This window comes from Phocoena sinus, chromosome 9 (assembly GCF_008692025.1).
Source record: "Phocoena sinus isolate mPhoSin1 chromosome 9, mPhoSin1.pri, whole genome shotgun sequence".
NCBI classification, from domain to species: Eukaryota; Metazoa; Chordata; class Mammalia; order Artiodactyla; family Phocoenidae; genus Phocoena; species Phocoena sinus.
The window spans coordinates 83,429,611-83,452,132 of record NC_045771.1 but is presented as its reverse complement, the minus strand read 5'-3'; the positions used below and the strand labels follow the sequence as shown (position 1 = coordinate 83,452,132).

Here is a 22,522-nt window from a genome sequence, read left to right as displayed (position 1 = left end):
GCTTTCTACAGGTTTAGTTACCTTCACTTGACCACTTTTGACCATGGGTAAGTGAAACTGTGGAAAGCAAAGCCATTGATAAAGGAGGACTACACTACACATGTGAAATATCTTGCCTATTCTTAGAGAAAAAAAAGGAAACTTATATCAAGGTAACAAAAGTATGTCGGCCAATAGAAAATGTGAAAAATTAGATAAACTCAATCTTTTTCTGTTGAAAATATCAGTACACATATGCAGGAATGTTAGAGTAACTCTTGTACCTTTGCTTATGCATCATCCAGACAGTGTCAGACTAGGAACTGTCTAACCATGCAATTCAACCCAAAAAATTATTGACACTTTTGTTTTCTGATGAACTTGACTCAACAGCAGTGGGCTGTGTACACTATCTCACTTCAGTTTTAAATTCAAAGCAGACAGAGCCTAGGCAGTACCCAGGTCTGCCCATGACTTCACATCTCTGGGCTCAGGGTCCTTGGAAGTCATAATAATGAGTTTTCAGGTTTAGAGAGACATTGAATAACCTGTTGCCCCCTGGGTCATCCAGTGGACTTTCTTGGGACTCTTTGCCCCTTGCAGAAACTCTTTCCTGTAGTCCGTGGGGCTGCTTGAATAAAGGAGAATGATTCTGGGAAAGGTCAGGTAGATTCTTAACTAGGTGATGGCATAGATCTGGAAAGGGGCAAATAATACACACCTCTATCCATCTCAGAAACCATGGACTTGTAATGTTTAACTCATTTTATATTCCATCTGTCAGAATTGCAAATAACCTTAGTATTGAATAATTTTTAGTGGTGTTTATATAGAAAATACAATATCTTTCGGAAAGAGATGATTTTATCTTTGAGTTGTATTTTTTAATAGATTCATGATGTTATAGAAACAAAACTAGAATTTGACCCTCGGGATTTCGTGTCCCAATTTTTTAACGAATTGCAGTCCTTTTGTTTCTACAGAGATTCTCCTCAAGTTTCCTAAACATGGGATAGGATAGTGTTCGTTGGGAGTGGGGAGACCAAGTTAGGAATCAGGGTCTTGGGGTTCCCACCACTGCTGCCACTGCTGTGATCAAAGTCACTCTGCCTGGTCTTCCATGTAAGAAGTTGAGTGAAGAACCAGTTCAGCTGCCTAAATTAAAAACTGGGGATCTCATCTTAGCATCTTATTTTACACATGAGGAAACTGAGGAATAGAGCTATTAAGTGACTTGCCCAAGGTCAGCTGGCAAGAGACAAGTGAGTAGCCCATCACGCTTCAGTTTATTCTCCAGTCTCTCAGTTACAGCAGGCTCGATCCCTGTATTTTGATGACTACCTTAAGTATAACTTGCAGATTTTGAACTGGGGAATGGTCTATGAAATGGGCATTCAGTAAAATATTACTTGATAAGCTCCCTTATCCCTAAGGATAAGCTCTCCTTAGATATGATCACTTGTATACAGTACAGAACACCTGGGTGACATTCTCTACTCAGCAATTACAATGATCGTTTAAAAGATGATGTTTCAGGGCTTCCCTGGTGGCGCAGGGGTTGAGAGTCTGCCTGCCGATGCAGGGGACACGGGTTCGTGCCCCGGTCCGGGAAGATCCCACAGGCCGCGGAGCGGCTGGGCCCGTGAGCCATGGCCACTGAGCCTGCGCTCCGCAATGGGAGAGGACACAACAGTGAGGGGCCCGCGTACTGCAAAAATAAAAAAACAAAAACAAAAAGGATGATGCTTCACAAAAATTTTAAGGTGCTGTACAATTATCCTTTGCAAAGGAGATTGTACTTGTGAATATCTAGTCATTATTATCAGGTTTAAATAAGTTGTTCCACTGCATTATGACAATCCTGGCCAAAGCCATAGGAGGTAGCATATATTCTTCCCCCTCCACCCCCAAGCAATTAATAAAAAGCCAACTCTTCTTGCTCAGGGACACATAAAATTCCACAGGAAAAATAAATCACTTGTTTAGGCTTGTGTGTTTTGTTTACATTGGGAAAAAACATGTGACACTCATGACTATTCAAGCTTCTTAGCCATGAGGACCTCAGTGTGAATCAGTTTGCTCATCCTGATTTCCAGTGGAAGTATCCTAGCTATAAGGCATTGGTAAAGGGAGATCCTAAAGGATGAAAAATAAAGAAATTGCCATGAAAAAATTTTATTACATCTTTTTCCATTTGGGGGAAAAGTCTTATTTTCTTAACATTAGTCTTAACACTATTTTCTTAGCTATGCAATTAATATTTTAAAAAAACGAAATGTTTCCTCAAGTGGAAAGAACTACTAATAAAATCATCAGAGTGGTACTTCAACCACAACAAAGCTACGGAGGGAAAATCTGAGACCATAACAAAGTATAATTATTATTCTACTTACAAGGTTGAGAAAAATATTGCGTGTGCCTCTTTTTTATCTGTAGCCTCCATTCTGTTGGCATTTTTGTTTTCCTTGGCCAGGGGCATTTTGAAGTAGGGAATATTTGTTTATAAGCTACAAAGCACATTCTGTTTATTGATGTCAGGTCAACCCCATTATAAAAAATGTGATTGCAACCAAAATAGCTCAAGTGAGTATGTTTTCAATATTTGAATAATAAAGTCTTATTAACTTTGTTACAATAGGATCTACTTATTCCACTAAGAGTTTTCTTCCAAAGATAAGACTGACTAAGTGACATACATACTGACACAATCTAGTTGCTTTTAACAGAACTGGCATGAGTCAGTTGCCCATGACAAAATGAACAATATTGCCCTTGAATATGTTAAAATATATATATGTGAGACCAGCAAGAAAGCAATGCCTATCACAGAAACTAGACGTCCTCTACATATTTTCTTTAAAGTCTTTTCACCTTTAGACTACCTAAAAATCAGTTATTAAAAAAAGAAATTGACTAAATTTTGTTTCTTTTTATGGCTGAGTAATATTCCATTGTATATATGGTCCACATCTTCTTTATCCATTCATCTGTTGATGGACATACATATGGCATCTAAGAAAAAAAAAAAGGTCATGAAGAACCTAGGGGTAAGACGGGAATAAAGACACAGACCTACTAGAGCATGGACTTCCTTGAGGATATGGGGAGGGGTAGGGGGAGGTTGTGACGAGGTGAGAGAGTGGCATGGACATATATACACTACCAAGCATAAAGTGGATAGCTAGTGGGAAGCAGCCACATAGCACAGGGAGATCAGCTCCGTGCTTTGTGACCACCTAGAGGGGTGGGATAAGGAGGGTGGGAGGGAGGAAGACGCAAGAGGGAAGAGATATGGGAACGTGTATATGTATAACTGATTCACTTTGTTATAAAGCAGAAACTAACACACCATTGTAAAGCAATTATACTCCAATAAAGATGTTAAAAAAAATTGAAAATGAAGTACTCTTCTTTAAAATATTTCAATGTTTTCAACACCGTATATAAGAAAGAATGCAGGCATGAACTCAATATTGATGAAAGTGGAATTTTCTTTTAATAATGATTATAATTTTGATGTTATTAGGGAGTAGTCTAGTGCTAATTTTCTGGCAATGTATTTTCCCAATTTACTCATGCTTTTTTGTTTTAACAGATAGCTTACAATTGATTACAAGAATTGATTCCTCTGAGACTCATCAGATCATTTCCTGTAAAATCCGCATCTCTCTATTTGTGAAAAAGGTAAAGAAAACATCTGTCACCAAACTTGCTTAGCATTTAGATGTGATAGACATCAGTCCACCCACATTCAGTTTGCAGGAGAACTCCAGTTAGGGTGCAGATGGTTGTGTTGGGGTGGAGAAGCCAGATAGACGGTGAAGATGCCCGTAAGTGTCCCAGGCTGATGCAAGGTAAGCAGAGGGCAAGAGTACAGTAGGCATATTCTCCTTAGATAAGATTTCAGAATGTTAATCATCCATAGAAAGAAAATTTTAAAGAGGAGAACTTTGAAGAACTGCTCTATGTGACATTATTTATTACTTCTACCACTGGTAGGTAGGTCAAATCAAGAAAGGACAAGACATAGAAAGTTTTATTTTTTTTTAAAAAAAACATCTGTTTATAACTGGCAAAATGATCTGTTTCAGTTGTGTGTTTTCCTTGTACTTTGATCTTTTTGTATCATACTTATGCTTATGTTTTATGATCTCCTTCTAATGATAGAACCAGACCTCTTGGAAACCACCTTCATCAGACTTGGAAGTTTGAAAGAAGCGGGTGCTGAACCTTAGTTTTTTCCCTGAACCAGAAAAATGGGCTGCGATCGAAACTGTGGGCTCATCGCTGGTGCTGTCATTGGTGCAGTCCTGGCTGTGTTTGGAGGTATTCTAATGCCAGTTGGAGACATGCTTATTGAGAAGAAAATTAAAAAGGTACAAGTAATTTCAAGACTATTTCTTGCTGTCCTGATTCATTCTATCTTCCATCCCTTTTTGGCTTAGGGTGGCTGTTTGATATTTCATTGTAACTGGCAATAATGTGTCTCCAACACAAACGTGATTGTGAACTACTGAAACTCTACATGATAGAGAAGTGGTCACAGTATGATGTATATTCTACCATTCATATTCTATATGAATGCACTGTCATCTTAGGTCTAAATATTTAATTTCTGATAAAAAACTATTATAGGTATGTAGGTAAGTAGAAATAATTACATTTAATTATGTCAACAGAGTATGCTGATAAGCTTTTTAATGAGAAATGAGTGTTATTTTGTGAGGGTACATTTATAAAATAGGTGCAGTTTGATTAATGTTGAGAAAAGTAAAATCATATTTAATATATATATAACTTAAACAAAATTGTTTAAATTGTTTAAAATTGATGTAGGAATATTTGGTAAAACTGGTAAAAATTATTTCTGTTTGGTAAACTGCTCTATATGATATGTGTAATAATATATGATTGTCTTATGAACATTTCTTATTGATGAAGTTTGATAATTGACTTTTAGAAGGTACTTCGAGAAATGTAATTTAGAACATATCCTAGTATATATGTAACAAGTTGACTATAGTTTTAACAAAACTAAAAATAAAAGTGCCTAAAATATATTTAATCACCTATGTGTTAAGTCACTAAAAATAAAGTGACTTAATATATAGGCTTTGTACAACAAACTAGAGTTTATCTCCCACCCTAGTTCCTTCTAATTCAGTTTCATACTCACCAACTTTAATTGATAAAGAGAAGGAAGACTAGAATAAAGAAAAGTAGATCTGCTGAAGTCCTAAACCAGGGATGGCAAATTCAAATGGCTTCAGGGGTTTGGAGACAAGGTTTAAAAAAAAAAGGGGGGGGGAACTACCAAGAACAAGGTAAAAACAAGACAAGGACTATTGTGAATTTAAAAGTGTGTGCTCTTCCCGAAGGCATGTATGTTCATTTTTAAAATACAATGCTACACTGCTTTTACACAAAGAGAAGATGGAGACAGTGAAGCAAAACCATGAAAAAGTGTGTGGAGCTAGTTGATGAGCAATTAGCATGCAACATTTGTGGATATTTTGTTGGTTCCTCTGATTGTGTAAAAAAAAATCTGTTGTACATATGTTTGGAAATATATACCCTTTTTGTAAAATCTTACAAGGTGAAGCACGTTAGGCTTTTTTTTTTTACCATTGATGAAAAATAAAGTACATATGTGAAAGAAAAAAAAAAAGATGACATTTTGATATTCTTATTAAAAGGTTTGGGACTTCCCTGGTGGCGCAGTGGTTGAGAGTCCACCTGCCAATGCAGGGGACACGGGTTCATGCCCCGGTCTGGGAAGATCCCACATGCCGTGGAGCGGCTGGGCCTGTGAGCCATGGCCGCTGAGCCTGCGCGTCCGGAGCCCATGCTCCGCAACGGGAGAGGCCACAACAGTGAGAGGCCTGCATACTGCAAAAAAAAAAAAAAAGTTTGATTCTTTTGGTTTGTTTTTTTTGTTTTTTTTTACTATTTCAATGCTATAGACAAAATGAGTTTGTGTATAAATACATTGAAAATCTAAGAAAACTGAAAAACAAATATAAAGTGAAATGGAGCTATGAGGGCAGTCTTGCTGACAAAATTTCTTTCATTCACTGTATATTAGGTATCCTGTATTTGTGGCAACTTATACAAAGTTATGTGATGCATCATATCATATATAGTGAGGCTGAATAGAAGCCTAGTTCATTGTATGAACATGGAAAGTAAACACTGAAAGATTAATTTCCAAATTATTCTCTCGAATATCTCAAATTCAGTTGTTCTCTATTCCTTTACCTCTTAATCAAAATTATAAAGTATTATTTCATTCACTAAAAATAAATAAAATACAGTGCTAGCCAAATAAAACATATCTGAATGCTGGCCTCAGCTCTCAGCCTGATTCAGATGTCAGCGGTCTAGACGTTAGTAAGCACAGTGCACATGGAGAACAACAAGAACTGAATCTGAAAATGGGCTAGACTACCAACTCATACTGCAGTTTCTGTTCCTGCTAAGACCTTGATCTGTCTCATCCATTCATCCATGTTTAACATCTTACTCTTACTAGGAGTATAAACATATACAATTATATTTCACTAAAGCACTGACCTAATTGACAAATAAATATGAAGATTTAATTTCAAATCTAGTTACCCAGGACAAGAAGTTACTATTTTCCAGTGTTTTTTTGGTTTAGCTAAAATGCTTAGTCTTTAAATTTAAAAACTTTTCTCACTGTACCATTATAGCTCTTGTCTTAGTATAACAGATTTTTAAAAAATAGGACATTTTTAAGTACAGTTTCTATAGTTGCATGCTATATTTGCTTAATAACAGTATAGTCATTTCTATCCTTTCTCTTGCTAACAGACTGCAAAATTTTCAACCTCATGCATTTAACTGAAAACATACATTAAATTCCATCTCCTTCCTTGGAATTCCCAGTTTTCTTGGTATTATTATTATTATATTTTATATATTTATTTATTTTTGGCTGTATTGGGTCTTTGTTGCTGCACGCGGGCTTATTCTATCTGTGGTGAGCAGGGGCTACGCTTCGTTGCGGTGCACGGGCTTCTCATTGCGGTGGCTTCTCTTGTTGTGGAGCACGGGCTCTAGGCGCATGGGCTTCAGTAGTTGTGGCTCGCAGGCTCAGTAGTTGGGCGCACGGGTTTAGTTGCTCTGCGGCATGTGGGATCTTCCTGGACCAGGGCTCGAACCCATGTCCCCTACATTGGCAGGTGGATTCTTAACCACTGTGCCACCAGGGAAGCCCTATTTTTAATACAGTTCAATAGAGACAGACAGGTGATGGTGAGGTGGGGAGGATCTAATAGTGCGAGAGGGAATTGCCATTGTTAACACCCTTTCTGCTCTATAAACTTGCTTCTCTTCTGTATATTCTGGGGCGAGAGAACAGGATCAGTTCTAACACAGAGACTATAACTTATTTTGTGGAAAAATCTTCAGAATAGAAAAGTGACAATAATCTTCCAGTGCACAGCATTTTAGACTAAGACTTTTTTGATACATAATTGATCATCTGTAGCTGAATAGTGATCATCTATTCTTTCTTATTATTCAACAATATTATTCATTTAGACCCTGTTAGATGGCATGAGAGGTGCCAGCATCTATTTTAATTGTTTACTATTTATCTCTAAGTTCATAATGGCTAATCCTGAGGAAATAAGTGTTTTGAGTCATCAAAAATTGGCTTTTATATAGAGGCTAAGAGAATAAAATAAATATTTATCTCAAGAAAGATAAGTTTTAACTGGGGAAAGCATATTGTAAAAACTACAGAGACCTGTGAAACTCTATAATTGAATTCTAAAGCATATACTGTAGAAAATAAATATTATTTAGAAAGAGAACTTTCTCAGAGTATTCAATAACTTCAGGAAGAAGGTGAGATTTGAATTGGATTTTGAAGTACAAAATTTTGAAAGTCCAAAGAAGGCTCCAATAAAAGTGTCAAAGGACTGTTTGACAGTTTGACTATGGGAAAAGTTGTGGAAATGCAAGTAAATGTGACGAGGGAAGGAGGAATATTAAAAAATGTGCCAAAAATATAGGATTAACAGGAGAGACAATTAGAAAAGTAATAACATGGGGTAAGATTTAGGAAGCTTTGAACATCAGTTAGAAGACTAATTAATGAAATGATAGGCAATAGTAGATGGTTTATGTTTTCTGGTAGGTGTTAGATATAACAAAATCTGCATTCAGAGATTGATATCAAATATACTATATACTAATATGCTATATACCATACATACTAATATACCATACTATATACTAATAAAGCATTTATTTAGTCCTACTAAGAGCTGCATATATACTAATTCATTTAATCTTCAGAAATATCTATGAGAAGGTACTATTATTTTACCCATTTTACAGTCACAAGACCCTAAATCAACTTGCCAACTCACCTAGCCAAAAGGAGGACGAGTTAGTTTCCATACCTAGGCAATCTGAAGGGAGAGACTAAATGGTTTACACAGTTTTGTACTCTATCATTCTACAATAGAATGTACTGGAAAGTGAGGAGACCAAAAACAGGAAGCGCTACGTAGGACATGACCACTTTCAAGGAGAATTTAAGACTCCCTTTAGAAAGATCTTTGCACAGTCTGCACGTAACAAAAGGCACTCTGGTTTAGTGTGGTGGAGTACATAGAACTGATGGGTGATGGGATGCAATGGGATAGAGGGACTAAACAGGGAGAGAGAGGAGTAGAAAGAACAAACTGCAAGACGTCCAGTTGTTATTGATAGAAATGTATACCTTAGAAGAATAAAAAACAGACATTTTATAAGCGATTTGATATGAACATCAGTGTATATTTCAGAGGTCAGAGCTCAAGAGATTTGATCATTATTATAGAGAATACAGATAAAACTAAACAGTAGATTTGCTTAAGGAGAATTTGAATATAGAGACAAAAGGGCAGAGAAATTACTATAGGATATGTGCATTCAGAGGTAGGTAGGAAGAGAAAAACAGAAAAGGGTAAAATTATTTTATATGAAGCAATGAAAGCAATAGAGTGCATTTTTTGGGAAGTTAATAGGAAGCCAATTTTCAGGGAAAGAATAAAATGATCTCAGGCAGATGAAAATTAAGGAAATAATGGTTAGAACATGGTCAGTAATGACTTTGAAAGTATAATTTCACTAGGGCAGGGTAACAAAGCAGGGATAAAATAAATAAATAGAGTGTTTTCCCTTCTTGTTTTTGAAATGAGGGTTATCTGCAATCTTTGGTTTACATTGTAACCCAGCTCAATATCCACAGACTAAGACATCATCAGAATCCCTTCAATGGTTAGGGGCTGTGTGGTACATTTAAGACTAAGCCTGAGTTTGCTCTCAGATGTTCATATATCCATGATGATCTTGCCCATTTGAATCATGTAAAGATGCTGGGATTTTTTCTTTATTTAAATAAAACTGTTTCTTTTTTATTTAGTTTAAAAAAATATTATTATTATTAATTTTTTTTTTTTTTTTGCGGTACACGGGCCTCTCACGGCTGTGGCCTCTCCCGTTGCGGAGCACAGGCTCCGGACCCGCAGGCTCAGCGGCCATGGCTCACGGGCCCAGCCGCTCCGCGGCATGTGGGATCTTCCCAGACCAGGGCACGAACCCGTGTCCCCTGCATCGGCAGGCGGACTCTCAACCACTGCGCCACCAGGGAAGCCCTAAAAAATTATTTTTTAAATGAGATTGGCATATATATCTGTTCGGCATGCAATATAAGTCAAATCTTTGAATTATGTGTAATCCCAGAGAGCCAAGTATCTTACCACTGACTCAGAGCACTTAGGTTAATTCTGTTATTTTACAAATATATATAAGTTTTACTACTGGTCAGTTTTGTCTACAATTGAAACTCATTGCAGATTACTTGCTTTATTTAACGGACTAGTAGCAAATTGGCAAAGTTATTACCTGTATACAAGCAGCATAAAAAAAAAGAAGTGCTTAATTTAAAAAGATCAGAAAATCATATCATGTTGTTATCTAATTTTTAAATATAGAATTGGGACTCTGTGATACCTTCCAGTTCTAAAAGATGGCACCGGACACCAGCCTTTGAAATGGCCTAAACTAGTCCATACATTTTACTTCATGTGTATATGTGTGTGTGTGTGTATGTATATATATGTGTATTTCTTGTTATTTCCAAGGGATATTTTTTAGGGACTTTGTGCTTTCTATGCATTATAACTGGAAACTTTTTTACCAGTATTTTAGACTTTGATTCCTAGTAGATTTGTGTGGGCCCAGCGGGTTTATGCGCTCTTGCTAGACACACTAAAAGTCAATGGCATGAGCTGCCATGAATGTGGAGAGTAGAAACTACCAAAGGACTTCAGAAAAAGGTCAAAGTTCTGCCACCATTTACAAAGATTAACTTATCACTTGACTCTGTTAATGTCACTTGATACATGTTTGGTGAATATTATATAACATAGGCAATTTAAAATAATTTTAATTTAATTTCCCTATGATATTAACTGTAGAACACCAAGAAGGAAATTAAAGATACCTTTATTTCCAATTAAAAACTAATGTTCAATTATACCATCATTCAATTATACCATCATTTCCTTCCCCCATTCTTGAAAAGAATGATCCTTCAGTAGCCAAAAAAGTGCTTCCAGATAAAATAAATTGAAATAACAATTATTTATGTTCATTAAAACGAGTAGAATTTCAAATCAACAGTACATATTTAATAGTAAAATTAATTTATATTAATTTCATAATATATGCTTAGAGCATTTCCAGATATGATAAAATAGTTTTTACATTATTATAGTATCTAAAAAGCTAAAAAAATGTGCCAGAAGTATAGGTTGTTAAAGATGGTAGCATTTGTTTTAAATTTAATGATAATATATGAGAACATGAAATAACCTAAAACAAATTATAAATTTAAATAGCAGAATAACATGTTTTAAACACATATATTTGCATATTAGCTCCAATAATAAAATCACTTTAAAATGTTTTAAGAAAAAGCAGATCAGCATGTGTAATTTTCTTCCTCTAGCCCAATTTAATATCAACATAGTTTACTTTTCATGCCAAATACAAAATCTCCCATTTTAGGTTCTTACATAACTTACATAATTGACAGCTGATTTCTGAGTTTCAGAAACACATTAAATCTGATCCATTTCACCAAATGTTATTCTGTGGTTTAATTGTTGGCTTGATAACCTGAGACTAAAACCACTTTTTGACTCTCAACACAACTGGTACTAATATTCTAATTCATTCTCTCTCTCAGCACACACACACACACACACACATATGCATCATGTACACACATAGGAGAATATTTTTTGAACATGGGAAGACTGCTTGTAACTGGTCCTAAACAGAACAAATTGTAATAGTGAGTGGAGAGGACAAAGACTCTTTTCAGTATGTTTCTTCTTTTTAGGGAAGTTTTGATTTCACTGGATGGAGAATAAATAGAAAAGTGATTAAATAGAAAAAGTAGTGTCACAGGATTTTACATGAGTTCTTGCCAGATGACTGGTTTAGACAGGAATCCTATGAACGAAGTAGTTAAAGCAATCTGGAAAGTAAGTGAGATGAGAGTTCTCCCTCTAAGGGGTGGAGAATATTTGTATAATAATAATAGTCAATGTTTACTGAATGTGCTAACACTGTTCTGATGCTCACATTTATTCATTCTTACAATAACCTATGAGGATAAATATTTAATTACACCATATTCCACTTATTTTGACTTTCAAAAATACTAATTTCATATAGTTCAATCTAATGTTATTATTAGTATCCCTATTTTACAGATAAGGAAACTGAGGTACAAAGAAATTAAATAACCTGCCCAGGTTTAACTGGTTAGCATGTGACCAATCTGGGAATCAAACTCATAGCATCTATTTCATTGTTAACCACTTCACTCTAGGCTTTGAGTGAAGAAGCCAATATACTTGGTCAGGCTGGGAGTAGGCTAAGGAAATCTACTCATAGATTAAAATCTCTTGGACTTCCCCAGTGGTCCAGTGGTTAGGACTCTGTGCGCTTCCACTGCAGGGGGTGCAGGTTTGATTCCTGGTCAGGGAACTGGGATCTGCGTGCCACGTGACGTGGCCAAAAAAAAAAAAAGATCTGCTATATACGATTCCGTCTCTTGGTACTCTGTAAAAGCCCTGAGAAATGGGACAATATATTTTCTACGTATGTATTCTATATACTTCAGGCATAGCAAGATATCAAGGGCATTTTAATAGTTGCACTAAAGTTGATGAGTACTATTTTCCCGTAACAGCAATAATCAAGTGACCAGGTGACTAGATAGAGGGCATTACAGATGCATATATCTACCTTTAAATTAATGTAGCAAAATAGAAGTTTCAAGGTACGTGGCTTTAAACCCAGCTGGAGACCCTGTCATGTGGCAGTCATCAGGCTGGTATCCACTCATTACTAGGACTGGATAGTCTGAACACTTAAAGTCAGGGACAGATACTGATGTACATATTAGCCAAGTGAGAGGATGTTAAATTATATTACTTTTTCCGTACACATAATTATCACCTTTGTACTTCAAATTTAGTAAAAGATCTGCAAAATGGGGTAGAGAGTCCAAAGTCAACTTAAAAATCAAGGCCTCCTAAATTCACAAAGAACATAAAAACTTTTGCTCCTTTTACAGGAACTTATGATATATTTAGCCTTGGTAGTCAGAGGCCTCTACAATTTTTTAGTACGTTTGATAATGTTAGGATCAGAAGAAATTCATTCCTATTGTGACTGCTTCAATATTTTTCTCTGTGTCTCTGAACAAACCATGGTGTTACGGAAACCACACAAGATTGGAGTGAAACGCCAGATTCTCCATTATCTACTACTAAATTGTCATACAACATTGAATCAGACATCTGCTTCTCTAGGACCCACTTCTATTTCTAAAAACTGGATGGGGTTAGATGACCCTAATTCTAAAGCTAGTAATTCAATGCATTCATTTCAACTCTTTGTGTTTCAATTTCCCCATTAAAAAAAATTTCTAGGTCAACAAATAAGACAAAGTAATTCATGGCGTTAGAAGAAAGGCATGATACAGTTACAATGTCTTTTGATATGAAATGCACAAGCATCAGAGTTAGGGAGTTTTCTGTCCTGCCAAGTACATTACTGAGTTCCTTTCATTAAGAACTGAAATAAAATATGTGCCTTGAGAGGTACATGATAAACAATTGATACTATATGTATTAGTCCTTAACATTCTATAGGGTGAGAGTAATTATGTGTATGTGTATATGTTCGTGTGTGTTTTCCCCTCATAAAGTCTCTTGAAATGGGTAAATTAACATAGCTTTCAGCTTCCATATAGATTTCAGCTTCAAAAGCCCCATCATTTAGGGTAAACACCTTTACATTTAAAAGAATAGCATTAATACTTTATCTGTACACAATTTTGTCTTAATTTTGAGCTTGCTATGGAAATAGACTTTTTAGGAGCAAATAAAAAGATTTTCAAGGACAATTGCTTCTAAAAAGTAAGAAGATCTAACATCGCTTTAGCAGCTCCAATTGCATTGCAACAGCAATGATTGCAACATCACAGGGTTTTGTAAAGGCATTTTAGCTGATGTCCTGTTCTTCTCTAAGGAATTCCGTTATTCTCTCCACTAAGTAATAAGTAAAGTTTCCTGAAGATATGAAACTTAACTTGACTTCTACCAACTAAGTGCAGAGGTGACAGGAACAAAAAATAGTAAAAACACGGTGTAAAAGAGGACCAGCCTAAGGGTCAGAGACTAGGATCCTCGTCATGATTCTTCTTCTAGGTATTTGCCTCAGTTACCCTTGAGCCAGACACCTGGTTTCTCAGAGCCTCAGCACGCTCTCCTAGAAAATGTGCTAATGTCCAATGTCCTTTCCTGATCCATCATTCTATGAATTGATGCTTCCAGGTGACAGAAACAAAGAAGTCAGATTGTCCCTGTATTCCTAGGTCTTATTAGGCTCATTATGTGTGAAATACTTTCCTTCCTCTTCCTCTGGCAGCAAGGTAAGTTGGAGCTTTACACCTGGGCATTCCTCCCAAGGTGCTTACTTGGAAACACTGCCTGCTACAAAGTCACCTTTGTCTGTGTTAGCTACTAGAGCTTCATAGGCTTCCTGCCCAGAGAGTGAAAGCCTTGGAAGGAATCCAGGAGAGCATCTATGATAATTCCCTCGTTTTACGGATACTGAAATTGACCCAAGGGCTTCGGTGACTTTCTACTCAGTCCCAACTCCTGAAGCACAAGAGAGATTTCTAATGTAGGGTTTTCTGATTCTGTCACTGGTATTTTTCCTATCTGTCTATCTTTATTACAAGGATCATCAAAGATTTTTAATGGATTTCACAAAAGGATAACACGAAAACTTCCTTATTTCATCCTTTTTTTAAAAAAAGTATTAACCTAATAATAATGAATTAAACTTGTAATTTTTGGAAACATGTACTAGTAGGTTTCTGCAAATGTACTGAGAGTTGGGAAAGCCTCATTTAGCAGGGTTTTGAAGGGGAGAAGTCAAATTTGTGTTTTTCTTAATTTAAAAGATATTAAGTGATTTTCCCCTGAAGTATCCAACTTTTGAAGAAAGTGAAAAAGCTTCCAATACCACTAGAATTTTCTCTCAGTTTTTCTGTTTTGCCTCTTCAATCCATCTCACTGAGGGCAGAAGAGAAGTTCATATTCAACCTGGTAATAAATTTTTGGAAAAGCTTTAAATTAGCTTAATAAATTGTGTTATAAGCTGTTGCAATGTTGCCATAAGGTTACTCTAAAGCTTGCTAATGGTTGGCCTTACAATCGACAGACATGGTCTGCAATATTAGACACTGATTCTCTTTGTAAAAGGTTGATGAAAAGAGATTGCTATCAAATGTGTTGAAAAGATTTCTGTCGCAACCTGTGGCAGGTTGCAGAGGTTCTCACAAACAAGATACTTGAGTTTGGTTCTTTCACTAACTCATTAATGGTTTTAAACTCCCACAAGTGCCCATATTTACTACAAAGAAATAACCCAAACTTGTTTTCTTTTTCATAGGAAACTGTCCTTGAAGAAGGTACACTTGCTTTTAAAAATTGGGTTAAAACAGGCACAAAAGTTTACAGACAGTTTTGGATCTTTGATGTGCAGAATCCAGAGGATGTGGCAGTTAACAGCAGCAAAATTAAAGTTAAGCAAAGAGGTCCTTACACGTACAGGTGAGCGAGTCCCCATAAAAAGTGGCATTCTTTCCTTGACCATATGTGTTTCTGAAAAAGCTTCCACTTGACAACTGCCATTGTATTGAAATGTACTTATTATTTTCTTGCCATTAACATACGTTGAAATATTCTGTTTCTGCCTATACAAAAGCCTAATCTAAGGATTTAATGATGATAAGAAACATATATTTTATTATGAATTTACCGGCACCAATTAACTGCCCTACATTTAGGAAGTTACAGGAGTTTTACACTTGTGGCATATATTTTCAACAAGTCTAAAGTATGCATGCTAAATAGAAAACCATCTATCACAATTTTAAAACCAGAGCACTTTGAAAGCCTAAAATTGAAAGTGTAGGTTATATGAGTGGTTCTCCAAGGGTGGCTCCTGAACCAGCCACATCAGCATCTCCTGGGAACTAAGTAGAAATGCAAATTCTCTTGGACCAAATGAATCAGAGACACTTGGTTTAGACCCCAGTAATGAGTTTTACAAGTACTCTGGGGGACTGCAATACACACTCAATTCTGAGAACCGCAGCATTAAATTGTTTCTACCTAACTACAATACCTGCTAAGGACTTCTATTCCAACTAATTTCCAGGTCATGTGGGTGTTTGTATTTATTCAGTAGTTTCATTCTTATGTTTTCTTCAGTACTGAGACTGAATAAGCTACACCTTTATCTACATGCCTTAACATACTTGTGAATAGAATCATAGCCTATTGGAAGTAGGGGGAAATAATTAGCCAGGACTTTTCATTTTGTAAATTTAAAAACAAAGTGATACCAGGGTAAGTGAAATGATTTGTCCATGTTCACACAAACCTAGGAACAGGTAACTCTTAGATATTTGTGTACATTTTCTCCTATGTAAATTATAGACTATGTGTATTTTCTAACAGAGTAGGAAAAGGGGAGATTGAGGTGCTAAAAACACTAACCGTATCCAGGTATTAGGAATATATTTATGGTGCCCATATGTGAACATAGCTAGTCCTGCTGTATCATTTGTTATACACACGAGTGGTTTTTCCTCAAGAATAATACAACTACTCATATGCCATGATCAAGTATTATTACAAAATTTCATATTTGTAATGATTTCTTCTAATTCATAGTTTTACTTTCTTATCTGTTTCAGATGGTCTATGATTATATAATTTCTTTCCTTTCCGTGCATTAATATATTTCTAGATTGACAACTCACACGCAAATATAATGAAATAACAGTAGTTGGGAGGGTGAGGCCTGCTGCCATAGCACATGATACGTAAGCTGCCAAGAGCCTTGGTGCCTATTCTGTCCTAATAATTATCCCCACGTCTCCTGTCTCCAGGCACAGGTCTGTGACTATTCACAGCTCTGTCAAAGAAGACATGGTTTTCATTGTTACAAAAAAAAAAAAAAAAAAACCCAGAAAACAAAACAAAACAACACCTCACCTTGGAAAATATTTTTATTTTTTCATGGTCTTATAGTTCTTATGTTGTTATGAAAAGCCTATATGAATACCTTCGCCCAAAAACTGTTGTTAGCTGTGATGTGTACCTATGAAAATGTAGAATTCACATATGACCTAGTAAGAATCTAAGCATAACTGATTAAAAATCATACCCTGAGAGAACCGAATACATGTGATAAAAGAGAATACTTAGAATTTGGGAACTCATCACAGTTTTTAATTTTTGTTTGTTTTGGAGGGGTTATGTTTTTACTTTTAAAGATATTAATTGGGGTGTGGAAAACATAAACATAATATTGAATCCTGCCCTAGTCCTGCTTTGATAGTTGACAGTTAATACATATTTTATTCTTAGAGGCTTAAACCTTGCTCTTGAAGGGATGAAAGGGGGTGGGTTAGATATAATTGATTTACCTGGAGAAGAGAAGTTGGATTTGCAGCTAAAGTACATAAACAATAAACTCCTATTTATATAACAATGTTAAACGAATTTGTGATTAACTACAAGTCATCTTGTCTCATGATGTCAACAAAACGGTCCTTAGTGTCTGCTTGGATGCCTTAAATGATGGGAAAATGATGTTTACCTTTCCGAAAAAGTTAATAGTTTGAGAGTCTTCCACGTGTTGAGGTGATCCTGCCTCTCCATCAGTTACACCCTGAACTCAGTTGAAATTCTAAGTGGAGGAGGATGTCTCTCCTCAAACCACAGGCTTATTTGGCTTTTGGCTGCTAAAGTGAGCTTGATGAAACTTTGACAAGATGTGACATGGGTCAAAGCATAAAATTGCCTGGATAGAGATCTGAATTATATATGTTCCAACCTACACCATCTCTGTGAAGACCTGGTAACTCCTTCAGAATATTCTCAGATCCAATCTTTTTTTTTTTTTTTTTTAATTACTTTGTTTTGGCAGGAGTACATAGCAAAATCGGAGGCAAATTCCTCCCTTTGGCCTTATTAACCAACACTTTCTGAAACCTGTATACATTCTAATTTTTAAACAAAACTTTAGTGATTTCATGTTCTCTTTTTAAAAGTACGTTCTAAACACAGGCCTCGGTTTAAAGGATTTTTCTGTTAGTCAGTGCCATCTACTGGTACAATGTAAGTACAACTAAGTAAACTAGAATTTGGGTCACAATTATTTTTCTATTTCAATTATTTTATGTATATATATATACATATATATAATCCTGAAAATTAAAGTATTTTAATTTTAAAAGTTAATATGTAATCTAATTTTAATATACACTTATCTAATAGAAAAGAGTAATTGACTAGTAATAGACTCTCCAGGGAGATGTTCCAGATTTTTATATTCTTTGCATGTCTACAGTACTCCAAGAAGAATAAATAATAAAGCTTGATGAAATTACATTAGCAATAAAATCTATTTCAATTTTTTGTGAATTCTCTTTTTAAAGAATATGAACAATAAATTTATTCATTCAAAAATATTTACGGAGAACTTACCATGCACCAGACACTGCTTGGGGATACAGAACACACATACTACCTATGTTACAGCAATTTACATTTTTATTATACCTGATTGAAATCAGGTTAGGTGTTTTTGGTTTGTTTTATTTTTTCCATTTCAGTCCCATGCTTTTTCAGTCTTTACCTTAGTTAGATAACAACAGATAACTATTAGAACCTCACATAATAGACATTCAGATATATGATAGAGCAATGAATAATGTCTACCTTATTGCATCTCAGTAAATATCTTATACTTGCAAAAGATTTTTTTTCCATATATAACCCTTCACCACATTCCTAAAAAGTAGTTGGTACTTTGCCTAGAGATTTTAGAGCCAGGAGCTTAGAACTCATAAGTATAAAATATATGGGGCAGAGATGGAGGGGAGTGGTCTCTAAAGTGGAAAATATATTCCATTAGTTATTTTAATTCTGATTAAAATACCAGAAATTATGAAAAAGCCAGTACTGGAAAGGCTGTGTACTTTGAACGTTCTTTCTAATATATGGAAATGTGCTTTTACTGTTCCTCTCCTTCAGCCTCTCTGCTGTCTCCTCCCGACCCTCAGGATGAAAAGCTAAATATCTGAGTACAGGACACAACCCTTTTATGTTTGAGATCTTGTTTATTTTAGTGGCTTTATTTCCACCACTCTCCTTACTCTAACTCTGTAAACCAACCATAGTGAAAAGTTTGCGTATCTAAAATTACACCATGTTCTTACTCCTTAATCTTCTACCTGCTATTTTCTACCCTATTTTACCTAACTAAACTTCTCCTTGTCATTCAGACCACTTGTGTGGAATTGTGTCTTGTCCATTATCCCCCCATAACCATCCCAAGCCTGGGTTTGTACCTGTTCTGTGTTTTCCCACAGACTCTGTGTAAACTCCTATAATAACACGTACTCCTTCTCCCCTGCTCTGCACCTCTAAGACACCTCCCCACCCACCCCTCCCCGCCTTCTCTGATTTGCTAGAAACTCAGCATTTGCTTATATATCATTTTAACCCACTTGTTTAGCCTAATTTCTGACATTGTGCACTCAAAAATTATTTGTTGTATGAATGAACGGCATTTGAGACTTAATGTTCACTTGCAACAATTACTTTAAATTTTATTTACTTTTTTTTTTTCAGAGTTCGTTATCTAGCCAAGGAAAATATAACCCACGACTCTGAGACCCACACGGTCTCTTTCCTACAGCCCAACGGTGCCATCTTTGAACCCTCACTATCAGTTGGAACCGAAAATGACACTTTCACTGTTCTCAATCTGGCTGTAGCAGTGAGTAGACAAACAGCGAAATTACTGGTTTTGAAATACTCTAGAATCCTCTGTAATTAATCTCATGATTAGAACTACTATTAGATATCATTTATTTTGTTATTTTTATGAAAATGTGTTCTTACGGCATTATTTTGAATTACACTCATTTGGAAAGATAACAAGATTATAGAATAATCAACTGAATTAGAAAACTATTTGAAGTGTATTATTTAGGACTTCCCTGGTGGCGCAGTAGTTAATAATCCACCTGCTAATGCAGGGGACACGGGTTCGAGTCCTGGTCAGAGAAGATCCCACATGCTACGGAGCAACTAAGCCCGTACGCCACAACTACTGAGCCCGTGAGCCACAACTACTGAAGCCCATGCGCCTAGAGCCCGTACTCCACAACAAGAGAAGCCACCACAATGAGAAGCCCGCGCACAGCAAAGAAGACTAGCCCCCGCTCTCCGCAACTAGAGAAAGCCCATGTGCGGCAAAAAAGACCCAACACAGCCAAAAATAAATAAATAAATAAATTTTTATTTTTTAAAAAGTAGGATTTAACTTTGACAGTCTTCTTCCTGTGGCTCACACTGAGGCAGAGAAATGTAATCATTCAGAGATGAAGAAAAAATACACTTTTAGTCTTGGCAAGATTTGGCAGTCATTTTAAAGATACAGTTGAAAACTTTTATCAAGCTTAATTCTAGTATTTTCCATTTATTTGTTTAAAATCTGATACTACAATTGGTGTCTTAAACGGTGATTTTTTTTTTGCAGGCTGCACCCCACCTCTACCCAAACGTATTTATTCAAGGAGTACTCAATTCACTTATCAAAAAGTCAAAATCTTCTATGTTTCAAAAGAGAACTTTGAAAGAACTATTGTGGGGCTATAAGGATCCATTCTTGAGTTTGGTTCCATACCCTATTACCACTACAGTTGGTGTGTTTTATCCTGTGAGTACGAAGTATGAATGTTGATACTGTTAGACTTTAGTTGGATAAATATAATGGCACTGACAATTCATAATTTTATCATTTAGTGTGTTAACCCTATTTCTGATATGGGAATACATGTTCTAAGTTTTTAAAAGTCTCTACCTACATGGATTTAGTTTTCCTAGTTGGGAGAATTTACTTATCTGAATTTAGCACATTTAATCAAGTTTCCACTCTTAGATAAATATACAGTTGTCACAAATAAGGTTATAAGCTGGTAAGACTTTGAACACTGTTTTTGGTTTTGATTTCCTGTCTGATAAAATCAAGTTTAGGGGCTTCCCTGGTGGCGCAGTAGGTTGAGAGTCCGCCTGCTGATGCAGGGGACACAGGTTCGTGCCCCGGTCCGGGAAGATCCCACATGCCGCGGAGCGGCTAGGCCCGTGAGCCATGGCCACTGAGCCTGCGCGTCCGGAGCCTGTGCTCCACAACGGGAGAGGCCACAACAGTGAGGCTCGTGTACCGAAAAAAAAAAAAAATCAAGTTTAATACCATATTTTTATTTTTGTTAATTGTATTCATCATATCATTCTTCCTTCTCTAGACCTGTTACAAATTTATTTCAATGTAAATTTAAAAGTCACCAGAAATTGCACAGCAGATTTGATAAGTCAGCAATGTCATATTTTCACAGAATTAGTTGATAAGAACTTCTAGGAATCTACAAATGTCATGAAATGGCAGTTTGGAGATAAAGAAAAACGTGAACTTGGTTATGTACTTAGTTATAGCATAATGTTTTGAATTATAAATAGGACAAGGTGACTATTGCATTGAAAATATGACGGTGATTTCATTTGGCACTATATGACGTACTAGTTATATTCTCCAGTTCATGGTTGTTATTTTACTTTAGATGGTTTTTAGGATTGCAAGTTCATAGATCAATCAAGTATGAATATAGAAAGCCTTAAGGGATAATAAATTCAGTTACTATTATTTAACACAAATATTCTTAATTCTTTCCTTGGCTAATTCTGCTTTAAATTTTGTAAGCACTTATTATCTTATTAAAGATCATAACATTGAGAATACTTCTAGAAATCTGTCATTGTTCTCATAGGTTTTGTTCATTATCCCCTCACCTCAATAAAATAGGAGTAGTGATTAAGATGGCCTTTCTGGCTTAATTATGAAAAGTGTGCTAGAGTTGGATGTCAGCTTTGCTATTTGTTTCCTTCTGTCTGAGGATCTAGCACTTATTTCTAGGCACCTTTTATATTATATCTTTTTAAAATGTTAAAGACCAAAAATTTAAAAACTTTATTGCATATATATATTTCAAATCATATTAAAAAATTATGAACAACCACTGAGAAATGTGTAATTACATATTTTATAACTTAGAAAATGTGGCTTGTTGTAGCAGTAATTTTTTCTTGTACGTATCTTTTCAGTACAACAATACTGCAGATGGAGTTTATAAAGTTTTCAGCGGAAAGGACAACATAAGCAAAGTTGCCATAATCGACACATATAAAGGCAAAAAGTAAGTATTCACACAAAGTGTGTGTGTGTGTCACTAGGATACTCTAAGGCAGGCAAGAAACTTATTTAACAACTGGTAATACACAGACACCAACCTATGGAACAGACCTGCCTGTATCTCAGCCCTAGAAACTCCTGTTCTGCCAGGCGTTAACCCTTTAGTTGTGACGACTGGTCACACTAGTGCATAGGTGCTGAGTGTCAGACCCACTGAGGGTTGACCTTTATACATAGGTTCTCTTACCTAAAGAAATCTAAAGGGACTACTTCCATCTCTGCTGCATAACCAGCGTTATCGTGCACTCATACAATTACATAACCGCAAATGAAAAGGAAGAAAATCAATACATTAACTCATCTAGTAACTAGGAAAATATATCTTTCTGCTTTTTTAATTTTAACCGAGCATGTCAAATAAAAATTGTTCATTCCAAGGACATGACTAAATGTGCCTATAAAGGTGGAAGCTTAATGAATCCATGCCAACACTTTCATGACTTTCCCCTTCAAAATTTTCTTGAAATATTTTCTACATTGATAACTTAGCTTTTAAAAACTTTATCAATGCAATAAGGGAAGTAGTACTTCAAGTGCTAAA

General features: G+C 35.8%; 1 protein-coding gene across 4 annotated transcripts in view; it reads left to right on the top strand.

Moving 5' to 3' along the window:
* The window catches only part of LOC116759529 (platelet glycoprotein 4), a 54,010-nt gene that overhangs the window by 18,396 nt on the left and 13,092 nt on the right, over positions 1-22,522 (top strand). For all 4 annotated transcript variants that reach the window (XM_032643397.1, XM_032643399.1, XM_032643400.1 and 1 more), the window contains exons 2-7: positions 3,575-3,663; positions 4,147-4,355; positions 15,043-15,203; positions 19,302-19,449; positions 20,215-20,394; positions 21,834-21,925. In XM_032643397.1, the coding sequence (XP_032499288.1) occupies positions 4,236-4,355; positions 15,043-15,203; positions 19,302-19,449; positions 20,215-20,394; positions 21,834-21,925 (701 nt within the window). In that variant the 5' untranslated portion in view covers positions 3,575-3,663; positions 4,147-4,235. The remainder of the gene's footprint in view (positions 1-3,574; positions 3,664-4,146; positions 4,356-15,042; positions 15,204-19,301; positions 19,450-20,214; positions 20,395-21,833; positions 21,926-22,522) is intronic.